We start from the raw sequence: 12,044 nt of genomic DNA, 5'->3' as shown, positions 1-12,044 counted from the left end.
GGCCGCCACCTAATGAGGCAAATTTCTAAATCGTTGCGTCTGTCCTTGGCCGCGGCAACTAAGGCAAACTCCCAAGGCTGCTAGCCAACACAGGTTTCCGCGAAAGCTTCGGTGAACTACGTCTCTACGAAAGGAAATCACTTGAATCTGAAAGCCTACGGTACAGGTTGGCCGTGAATACCTCTTACGACAGGTAACATCATCCATGCTCAGTGTCCGTCTCTGGTGCTCGATGTTTGTGTCACGCGTGATCTGTTCTACACGTTAAGTTCACTCCCAAACGTTGTTTTTCCGCGTCTCCAGTAATCGGCTAGCATTAGAGGCGAGGCAGAACGATAAGATCCCACTTAATTGTTTTCCTGCCGTGGTGTATCAATGTGTAAATAAACCCTGGCGCTCAAGCAACTCCTCTATACAAATGAAGTTTTCTTCTTCATTCGTCTGCCTGAAATGATGTACGCACAGAATATAAACGGTCTATAGAGCATGTGGTCTGTATATAATGGTTTCTTCCTATTATCTTAATGGTAGTGGTATCGCTAATCTATTTGATTGTTATATGTACATACGTAAGTACACATCTGCACTTCATCACATGTACAGTTAACATCCACGTTGTGCCCAGTTATACTCGTCATACTCAGTGGAACCACGTTTCACCTTTCTATAAATTGTACACAACTGCACGTATAGTTATAAGGTGCTACTACTGTCACAAGCTGATGAAAACAATTCCCATTGTTAAAGCTGCAGGCTATGTTTGTTAGCTGTCAATCACTTCTGTCAAGTTGTTTGTCAAGTACGTGACCAGTTTGTGCTTCTCCATGCTCGCTATATTCTTCACCAATCTCCCGTTCCTTGTATTAGCTGCTTCTCTACGCTTTCAACCAGCTACCACAGACCCAGCTTGTCCCTTTTCGTTTCACTTTTACTTATGTACTTGTTGCACAGCACACTAGCAGCGTGGTAGCATAACATGGACCACCAAATGCCAGTCACGTAAAGGCCACAGAGCCAGCGATGCATAATGCAAATGTTAAGAAACAGCTCTTTTCCGCAACCCACGTAAAGGTCGAAATACCTCACTGATCAAGCAAACCGTGTAGTGCACAAGAAATACAGCTTGCAGCTTTTTCACTGAGCTTAAGAACTGCTTCAGCATGCTCTGTTCAGCAATCATGTTTTTCTTGTCATCACATCACTGTGTGGGGCTAGCAACAGGTTGAGCATTTTTGTGTAATAAGCTTTTCTTTTTACACCTGGGAACTCATTATAATGCATGACTAATTCCACTGTACCTGGGACACGTATCCAAAATGGGGGCACAAGAAAGGTAAGGAACTTGTTAGATTACAGATGGCTTCAGATGATATCACTACATAAGAGGATGAATTCAAAAGGACCATCACCGTAGCTGTCTGTTGAGTCTATAAGCTGCTGTTACCTTAGAAAAACAAGCTGCGTGTTTTAACGTGTTTAATGACCCAGTGGTTACAAAGAGACACGGTAGTGGAGATGTCCAGATTAATTTTGACCTGCCTCGGAGTTTTTTAGCAGACACGTCAATCTGAGTACAGGCCTCACTGACTTTTATTTAGGCGTACTCAACTTAGAAACTTTATCTGCATTTCGTACACTGTCCTTAAAGGGGTATATAGTTCGCAGTTACTTCATAATGGCCACCACCTTGGGTACCAGCAATGTCAAAAGGTTGTAAAAACAAGAAATCTGAAAGCATGACAGGCATTTCTTGCACTGAGTAACAAATTGATAGCAACGATAATCCATAAAGAAATAGTCACTGTCAAAATACAAAACAATCATAATACACTGCAATGGCATCACAGCGGCCACCATGTTTGGGTACATTCACAATGAGAGGTCAAGTATGTAACATCGTGTCAATGCTACCTCTATGTGCACTGAGTTTTCTGTTGAGTAGTATCAGTCATAATATGCCCTCAATGGATTAATATGACGTGTGGCAGTACTTTCAGATGAAGAGTGACGGGAACGAATTGCAGTAGGTTTTACCCAGTTTACTGATTATCATAATGTGCACATAACCATTAGCAGAAGTATTAGCACGCATTGATTATAGTCCATTTCTTTTTGCACTTGGCGATTGTCCCATATGATTCCTTTCTGTAATGTCATTGAGAGCAGGTAGTCAATGCAACAGGCACAAAATAAATAAGCCTGAGAATCAATGATAAAAAGCTATGCTACACGCACACTGCTGTTTGTTTTTATGAGAAAGCATAGCGAACATCTACATAATTACCACGTCCATTTCAGACAATAAAGGAAACTGGTCTCGGCCTTACTTTTAGCAGCATGATTACAAGCGTGGAACCTACTACGAATATGTGTGGAAATCGGATCACTCTCTACAACTGTGGAATACTGCCGAAACATGTAGTTGTTGCTTTATCCACTTAACTGAAGTGTGCTTTCAGCTGAAAAACCTGGAGCAGAATTTTTAACACTCCTTTGTTTTTTATGGTATCCCAGCTTCTGCCCCCTTGCTGATCGTGAAAAATGGGCTGTCTTATTCTTTGATCTTTCTCGCCCACATTTCTTGCAACAAAGCAAATTATCACTGCAACAAATTATCTGATTCATCGTAGTCTTAGACATTCCGATGCAACTAACCAAAACCACAGTTCCTAAATAAATCTTGTCTATCTCTCATTCCAGTTTTATGCTTTACTGAAGAAATGCGAACAGCCTACAACATACTATCTCGTGCAGTTGGACTGCACGTATCCACTTGCAGGCAAGTGCTGAGGTTCCTCGTCCCGCTCTTGTGTGCGTTGTATAGTTAAAGAATGTTCCATCGTACAGTTATCACTTCTTTTGAAGTTTAAATGTAGAAATATGCTACTACCTGTATGCAGCTGAGGAACTGAGTACTTTCTGTGTTGATTGAAGAGGCTCAGGTAACGCAAAACTGATGAAAATGTTTTCCTTTGCCAGATACCTCGGCCATGTACACCCGAAGTGTAGTACTAGTGCATTTGGAGTGCAGCACCTGCGTAAACTTTCAACAGCCCGTTTCCTTGCCAACCGGCCCACAGAGGAGATAGCCATTCCAGTGCCCTACGGGCAACTGGCTGCAAAAGTTTGGCCCGCCCAGAGGGCTGTCAAACCCAAGAAGAACCTTCTCTGCCTGCATGGGGGTCAAGACAATGCGGGGAGCTTCGATCCATTGCTTGAAAAGCTGGATGGTGAGTGGCAGGCCGTGGCGTTAGATTTTACAGGCCACGGTCTGTCGTCACATCTGCCGAGGGGATGCATCTACACCATGACGCACTTGATGTTGGATATTGCTCGTGCGGTTCACTTCCTTGGCTGGAACCAGTTCAACTTGCTGGGCCACAGTATAGGAGCCCTTGTCGGACACAGATATGCCAGCATATTTCCTGAAAAGGTTGGTGTCTTGAAAACACAATAGCTCGTTGTTATCCCCCATATCACTACTTAACTCTAGTGTAGTAGAAGGCAGCACATTATCTTCAATGAACAGTGCGCTTTCATGATGCTCTTCATTAATTTTTGCAACGAGAACTTGCTTGACAAGCATGTCTGCGCTCTACTTATTGACACCAACTTGGTGCCAAAAGTGCCTCATCATAAAAATTAGCTAAAGAAGGGCTAAGGAGTGTTCATGCAAATTAGTAACAGCTTCAGTGAAGGGGCCTTCAATTTATAGAGTTTTGCTGTAGCATCAAACTGAAGAATAGCTAACTGTTTGGAGATCGCTGTCTGCAGAGCCCCCAAATGAGATTAGTGCTCACATGTGTATTAGCTCAACAGTTTCTGCTGTGACCACTTAATTGGCTTTAAGCACATACATTCATCGCACGTTACATGTGCAAGAATTATTGAGTTTCTTTACAGAGTTGAAATTTTTTGCGGCCTATATGTTACGTGAATTGGTGACCCATCTCAGTAAGTAAAAGATGACCTGTTTTCGTCCATCTTAAGAAAGTCAGGAACATATATTTTTGCTGGTTTAAACAAGCACACACTCTGTACAATAAAATGACATGGACAGAAGCACTGCTTGTCACACTCTGCTGCATAAAAAAAAAAAACTGGTAGGAGCATTTGCACAACCTGTCTTATATACCCAGCACTTTTGTGGAATTTAATCAAGTTGGATAAAAGTATCACTACTAAATCCGGTCACCTGCTTACTGACAGCAGCAAACTGAAGTTTGCATGCACGGTACAAGTAAAAAGAATTGTTGGCCTGGTATTATGTTTATTTTTCAGTAATCAGCCAGCTATCATATTTCTGCTGATGACTTCTATTTTCTTTAATCCATTTCTTCTCCACATTTTTCTGAACATGTAACACCATCTTTCGTATTTGGTATTTCCATTGTGATCTTTTCAATCCTTTCAGGTGTCAAAACTAATTCTTGTGGAGGGTTTTGGAGAAATCTATGAAGCTAGAAGCCAACTTTTGGACACAATGAGGGCTACATTGCTGTCTTTCCTGCGTCTTGAAAAGAAGGACTTCAGTGAGCAACCAACTTATACTGAAGAAGAGGTCACGGCTCTCTACGCCAAAATGCCTTGGGGATGCATTCGTGCTGACGATGTGAAGGTTCTGATGAAACGGGGCTGTAAGCTCCAGGATGATGGTCGTTATGTCTTTGCCAGGGATTTTCGGCTTAAGGCATTTTACTGGGACAAGGTTGACAGAGCTGCCCTCGACCCGTGGTGGAAGTCCTATAAGAACGACATTCTTGTTTTGGATGCCGTGCCTGGTTTTGGCAGCTGTTCGATCCATAATGGCAGAATGATAAATACGTTGAAGGAACAATGCCGCACTTTTCAGATGGCAGTGCTGGATGGCGATCACCACATTCACATGAATCAGCCAGAGCTGGTAGCCAGCTACATAAAACCCTTTTTACAAGATCTTCGGGGCAGCAGAAATCAGACATGGTTTGTGTAATGAACTGTGCCATGTTTTTTTTTTTTTTTTCCCCGCAGCAGCTTTGTTGAACTGTGTTGCGAAGTGTCGTAGGTGCCATGGGAAGGGTTAAAGGGAAGTGATTGGATTTATGGTGGTACTGTGTAAAAAGAAAAAAAAAGGAAGAATCAGGTGTGAAACTTGCTCAGATGAGTAGGTGGTCCAGGATGTGCATCTTACATTAATCAAAGATGATGAATGATAACTCATATTTAAGTGCCTGGACGTTGTTTATGCGCAATATGTTTTAACAGCGGAGCTGTTTAAGCCGGGCATAATAACTCCGCGCCGCGATGACGTTACCACACGTTGCCTGGCAACTGAATGCACAGCTGTGCGCCTGCTTCGCTAGCCCGTACACTGCTCCACCATTAGCCCACCTGCCTGGACACCGCTCAATGTGCAACCGCTCGGTCACACCATACATGATGTCACAGCCAACTGCGCATGCGCTCCTTCATTCTGTAGAAAGTCGGCGCGTGACAGCGGCACGTGGCACCACACGCAGACATGGGGAAACCAAAGAAAGTTCTCACTGTCAATGAGGAAGCCGCTTATCAAGAATCGTGGCGTGCTGCCAAGCGAGACTGCTGCACTCGACTCGTTTAAAGTAGTCCACGTCGTAGTACAGCCGCAACGGCATGTGGCAACTGTGCTAGATTCGACTGGAACTTGGCATTACTTGGTATAACTTGGCATCACTTCGTATGGCCAGGACCAGCTAGGAACCGATCAGCTCCGCTGTGCCTTGTGCCACTAGTGCAAGCTGCCCCCAGCCTTTTCTTTTTTTTTTAGAAAGTGCAGCCAGCAAGCAAATACGTATGTAGCAGAAAGGACTCGATGACTTGTTCTCAAGAAACTCTTCATCCTTATTTATTAGCTACCAGCAAAGCGTACCAACTATTTTGTTACTTATTCTTTTATTCCCAAGTCCTCATGGTCCCATCTCCTTTCGAGTGCTGGAATGTGTCATTGTCCAGTGTGAAAAATCTGGTCATTCTAACCATGGCAGCAAGTCTTTACAGTGTTTATGGCAACTCTAATCAGCCTTCCGTCATATTATCATTTCACATTGCCCCTTTCGCACCAAGATAACGCTTTTACAAGCATGCTAAAGTAGACCAGTGTTCCAGTTATGCTTTTCTTGCATTTTGCAACACTACGCAGTTATGATTGCACGACTGCTATTGAAGTATGCTAAAAAGTGACAGCAAATTATTTTAAAGTGGCTTAATAGTCTTTAAAAACCCTATTCACTTTATTTTTTTAAGGGTGGGTTGGGGGAGCCATGCTTTCCTCTAGAATGTAGCACTGTAACTACTCTGCTAAGGATGGTTATTTGAAGTGTGTATCTTATAGGGACCTTTTCACAGACGGCTCCCTGGGTGCCGCCATAATCCTTTCTGGGCTGCGCTAAATAGATGTGACACCCCAAAAATGCACTGTCGAGGCTGTGACATCGACCTTTGTAGTCCCGCATGCAGCCCAGCATGGCGGAGTTTTTTCTCTCTTGTGAAAAGGTCTATAGCATACGCTGGAAGAGTCCTCCAAAGTTGCCATGTTGAGCCTCTGTGCACTTTTTAATGCAATCATTGTGCACTGATGCAGAGCTGTGTGGCCCTAAATAGATTTTCTGTTAAAGTGCATGATATCTTGGGAAGCTGATGCGGGAATTCCAGGCTGCCTTTGCCACCTGTCTTTCATTTTGTCCTCGTCTTCTGACTTTCCCAAGTCTCCAAGTGTGTTAAAACTTTTCTATTCGCTATTCCAGAACTCAAGCCTTGCAAACGAGCTTAACCGTTGCTTTCTCTCAAGCACAATCATTTGTATCTATACAACGTAATGAATTGATATCTTTTTTAATGCCAGTGCCAGCTATATGCTATCAAACTGCTTGCTGCATTGTAATTTAATTTATAAGTACTGTGTAATTTGCAGATAATAGAAGGTAGCTTTGTTGTCCTCGGTCCAGATTGGACCCATAGAAATATGTAGCATGCAAAAGCTTCAAGCAGCACACACATACAAAGTTCATTTTAATGTCTAGAACTGGAATAGATGTTTCACACTTGGTGCTTGTGTAATAGTGTAGGTGCCCACAGTCTGGTGCCCAATCTTCTAGTCCTTCCACCACATGTGAAAGCCAGTTGATGCATTTGTTAAAACAGTAAAGCTTTTTTACTGCACTGATGTATTGCAGAGTTATAAGACGGGCAGCCTAGTGTCCGAGACACTATGCTTGCTGGAATGAGGATATGGAAGCTTTAGAATAGAGTTGTCTTGTAGTCGTGGTCACGCTTTGAGCCTTGCTTGCAGAAGTACTGCAACCACAGCAAACTTGCTAGAAGATTAAAAACTACAATGCGTGAAGTTATATGCTCTTATCACTTCATCTTTAATGTCCATTATGTGTGGTAATTTAAAGGGACACTAAAGGCAAATGTTAAGTCGACGTTGATTGCTGGAATAAAGTTCCAGAAACTTTGTAGTGCTTATTTCATGCCAAGGAAATGCTTATTTTGAAAGAAAATCACATTTTGGTGGTCCACACAGTGTTAGCGCACTTCAAATCGCCCGCCTGAAAAGGCCTCCTGACGTAGCGTTTGGCTTGCCCAATGTTACCTGTCTTTACTGCCAGGCAGCCGATGCTGCAGTTTCTGCTCACAAGGGCATATTACAAGCCTTGCCTAAGTTGCGGTTGATCTCGTAATCCTCTGCGTGAAAGTGCAGCGAGCGCACACGCAGATTTATTGATTTAGCACACTGTCGCAGAGGCACGGCACTCAGCCACTTCGGCGTGGATTTATTTGCGGCACCCACTGGGAAGTCACGTCGGTTTCTTTGCTGCAGCTGCTGTTGCTCAAACGGCGCACACCATTCAGGCATCTGGCAACGTAACAGGGATGCAGCATTTTGTCGAACTTTCAGTTAGAGCGACTTTCATGAGCGTGCAAAGCACGCGCAGCAGTACGCGATAACAAAACTACCACTGAGACGCGACCGCATGAGCGAAGAGGAGCCCGTTGATAACAGAACTTTTAAACCACCCGCGCTGTTCTCCTTGGTAACTCAAAGTTCCTTTTTTCATGAAGAAACAAATCCACAAGCAGCATTTTATTACATCTTGTAATGTACTGAATGTTATTTTTTTTATTATTATTATGAGCAATTTCCCACTGGTGGTGCATATCGTGTCCTACATTTACCTTAATTTCTAGATTAGTAGAGCACTGCTGCTGATAATACTGACTTTCAGGCATTCTCAAACATTCACCTCTCACTCTGACATATATTGTTATTTGTCTTTAATGTCCCTTTAATCAAGTAAAAACAAGCCGATCTACAATTTTCGACTTAATGTGAAATTGTTTCTTTCTGCTCTATTAGCATTGGTGAAACCTTCCTAATTTGGGCCTCCAAGCTCAGATCTCATAACTTAAAATAATGTGTTGTTTAGTCTGGTTGATTTTCATGAGGTGAGGGAAAGCAATAGCCCACATGGCCATTCTTTTAAATTGTTACAAGTTTCTTGGAAAACCAGTTGTATTTTGGCATAAGGCAAGTGCAGTCACTTCACTGTGTCATGCTATATTTTTCGGCGTAAAGCAAATAGAACAGAATACTTGTAAAATAATGCGCTCAACATGAACTCCAAATGCAATTTTCGCTTCTCGTGTATGCAGTAAAAATGACATGATACTGAGTATTGCATCAATAACTTTGCCAGGTAGCTGTCAACATTTTTACTAAGCCGCTAGTTCACCTGCACTGAAACTTCGCATAGAAGTACTGTTTTGCATGAAGATTAGTTTAATACTACATTCAAGGGAATTAGTTACCAGCTTCATCCATGATAAATGCAATGGTAGCATTATCTGCAACGGTGCCAGCGCTGATTATCCTGCAAAGAAAATGGTGTCACCATGTGTCATTGCTGTGGTGAAATACAGTGTGCACGCAATGTGCCACTGAAGAGAGGTTAGGAACGGAAGTTCCTTGCTCAGCTGTTTAAAAGGTTTTTATAGGGCCACTGAACAGGCTCCAACTTTTTTTTTTACACCTCTCGAACAAGCTCGCTAATTCGTGCAAAAGGCTGCGGCGATCACTTTTTGCAAATATCACAGCGCTGCACGACGTGCAGCCGCTCCATTTCGAAAAACAATCCCCGCATCCCTCCCCTGCGCCTGACCAGTTCTTTTCACCTGTGCAGTGACGTAATCTTGCCCATGGGCAACATTACATAGCTACGACTTTGTCGATTGGTCCTTTGCACTTCGAAACGGCACCTTGGCCCTGCGGTGATGCAGTTCTGGGTCCGCAGTCGACATTTTCATTTTCTTGTGCTGCCCTCTGCCATTTTGGCAGAACCGAGACTAGCAGGACAAGCGGTATCACCAGAACGAAAGACTCCGAGATCAAGAGGCGTTTCGCGAGTTCATTGCTAGGGGAAGGGCATCTCCAGTGCCTTGTACCCCTCGCACCGCTCTGACACAAGCAACATCTAGAAGACGCCTTGCTCGGTCATTGGCGGCGCGCCGATGACATAATCGATGATGTCGTATTACATTGCCGAAGTGGGCATAGTCACGACAATGGGCTATGCCTACCCCTCTCTGCTACCGAGAAGCGTAGGAAGGCCAAGCGAGAAATCAAAACGAGCTGAAGCAGGTTGTTCTATACCCTGTAACTTCCTTATTACGGCACTTATTCGCAAAATTCTTTCGGCAGCATGTTCACATCGTACAAGTGTACAGTTATCTCTCCACCACAAATTTTGGACCGCAAGGTTGTTTAGTGGCACTTTAAAAACAAAGAAGTATAGACTTCCATCTACAATGTCACGATACTGCTGCCTATGGCATGATCAGGAGTGCACATAACGCACAAAGAATAAGACCAATTTATCGAAAATTAAAAGTATGTGTGCCAAATGAAGCTGTGTATAAGTTATCACAAAAATCTTTATGTTAAAAAATTATGTTGTGTCTAACAAAGAAAAATGAGCCCTTAAAATTGCCCTTATTTCGTTCATACCAAAAGAAAGGTGTTTTAACAACTACCGAGCAACATACTCCACCGCACACCTCTCCTCACAGCCAATGCCTCTAGAGGCATGTCACGTGCGCTGTGTTTCATCATAGCAGCAACAGTTGGTGCCATGGCTTTGTTGCAGTAGAATTAATATCTTTTAAGTCGCATCATTCCAGACGATGCGCACGTCATTTTTACTACGTTGGTGATGCACGCAAATGTGGCAATAAACTTAACTTAAAGCAGAATTCTACAGCTGCACAAAATCTGAGTTGAAATTAGCCAACATATTAGAAGGGAGAGTCTCATATACCTGGTGCTGTTGCCAATGCAACGCTCAATATATTTAGGTGTGGGTGTCATTATAAATCTCAGCATTATTTAAGCTATTAAGGCTTGGAAAACCTACTTCTCATCCAAATGAAGTTATTGGAAAGTTGCCTCCTTACCTTTGTTGAAACAGAACTTTGGGGGATGAAGTCAGCTGCAGGGGCGTAGCCAGGGGGGTTGAGGGGGGGGGGGGTTCAACCCCCCCCCCCCCCCCGAAATTTTTCGATTTTGCTTGCGTGTATATACACGCACACATACAAACGCATGCACGAACATACATAAAGTATGGTTGAACCCCCCGAAAAATATTTCTGGCTAAGCCCCTGGTCAGCTAGTTACCTTTGGGCAAGTTTGCATGAGAACATGTTGCTAGTTTATTTGCTAGAACACTCAAGGGCAATATTATGGTTATAGTTCAGTGCTTTCAGGTTATGCTTTCCGTAGTCCTGTGATGTCTCTCCTCTGAAAACAGGTATTTCTATTTCCTCGGCAGCCATGAGTCTTGGTTAAAACATCATCAATCATTTTGCTGACCTATTTTCTGGAATTTTTTCACACAATACCATGCTGGGATTTTCTCTTGTGGGGTAAGGGTGGGGGTGGAAGTTTTTTTTTTTTTTTTCACAAATATATACCCCCAAACGTATACCTGTTTTTGTCAGTGACCTCGGGGATATACTTTTCATAGTGTGGCATTCTGGCCCTCTGCTATTGATTGGTGTAAACTTAGTGATTTGATAGGTTTGATGACGTGTTGTCATGAGGCATGTGAAACCACCACGTGTGCAAGCCTCAGAGCTTGGTGAATGTTGTATTAAAACAATGCGATAAGTGGTGCAAAGTGGTAATGTGGTGACTGCAAAAAGAACTACCTTTGTGACCTTTTCATTACGTGACTTGCTAGAAACTGACTTGGATATATGCATCCAAATCGATTATTTCACACAAGTGTTAGCGCTCTTGCGACTACTTTGTGATTCATAGAAATGTATTGCTCACTTCATGTCACCATTAAAGATTACAGAATTTGCCATTATATGTGCCTCTTCATTTTCCTTTTGGTGCCACTTTTTCTTAATCATAACAGCATTTTCATAAATGAATACCACACTGTGTTTAACACTGATTTCATCCAACAGAGACTTTACTATTATGATTAAGGAGGTTTAGTATCCTATGTTTGCCATCCTCTGGCATTGGAGCATGTCTAATAAAACTACCGTGTATTGCTTCTTGTGGTTTTTATCGCAGACTGCCGTGGAAACTGCGAGTACATCAACTGCTGTTAGTTGAAGTGCCTTGAGTTTAGTGCAACAATCGCCATGTGCAGGTTTGCTGAGTAAACACCACATATTAAGACTTGCCAGTAAAAAAATTAAATGTATTCATGAGCAATATTGCATATCTATTAGTGGTGGAGGACGATACAGAAGAAGATGCATCTATAGGGATCTTTCGAGGTAACAGTGCCCAATTATCCTTTTACACCACTTACAGTATGTGCTATAATTGGTATAACAGCACCAGTTACATCATGTTCTATACACCAGTTACAGCATATTTGGCAGCTGTTATTTCCGCTATCACAGTTTTGCTCTCTTCACCCAACATCAATCTCTTCCAAACAATTAAAGTCCACTCTGCGTTTGTGGGCAGTGTAATGAAACTTCACTGATAGTAAGAAGCTGTCTCC

The 12,044-nt window shown here is 42.8% G+C and overlaps 1 protein-coding gene across 1 annotated transcript; it reads left to right on the top strand.

The window, feature by feature from the left end:
* Nucleotides 1–2,962: 2,962 nt before the first annotated feature.
* LOC119387266 (serine hydrolase-like protein) lies at nucleotides 2,963–5,269 on the top strand. The gene is made up of 2 exons (XM_037654605.2): nucleotides 2,963–3,433; nucleotides 4,415–5,269. The coding sequence occupies exons 1-2, from the start codon at nucleotides 2,963–2,965 to the stop codon at nucleotides 4,970–4,972; spliced, it is 1,029 nt and encodes a 342-aa protein (XP_037510533.2). The 3' UTR covers nucleotides 4,973–5,269.
* The last annotated feature ends 6,775 nt before the right edge of the window (nucleotides 5,270–12,044 follow it).

This window comes from Rhipicephalus sanguineus, chromosome 3 (assembly GCF_013339695.2).
Source record: "Rhipicephalus sanguineus isolate Rsan-2018 chromosome 3, BIME_Rsan_1.4, whole genome shotgun sequence".
Classification (NCBI taxonomy): domain Eukaryota; kingdom Metazoa; phylum Arthropoda; class Arachnida; order Ixodida; family Ixodidae; genus Rhipicephalus; species Rhipicephalus sanguineus.
The sequence above is the reverse complement of the archived record's forward strand: the minus strand, read 5'-3'. Positions and strand labels throughout refer to the sequence as shown.

Bases quoted from the DNA above. Each gene is read 5' to 3' on its own strand.
- LOC119387266 (XM_037654605.2), top strand. From the start codon at position 2,963: ATGTTTTCCTTTGCCAGATACCTCGGCCATGTACACCCGAAGTGTAGT. The intron at 3,434-4,414 runs GTTGGTGTCTTG...CAATCCTTTCAG, and splicing joins CCAGCATATTTCCTGAAAAG to GTGTCAAAACTAATTCTTGT.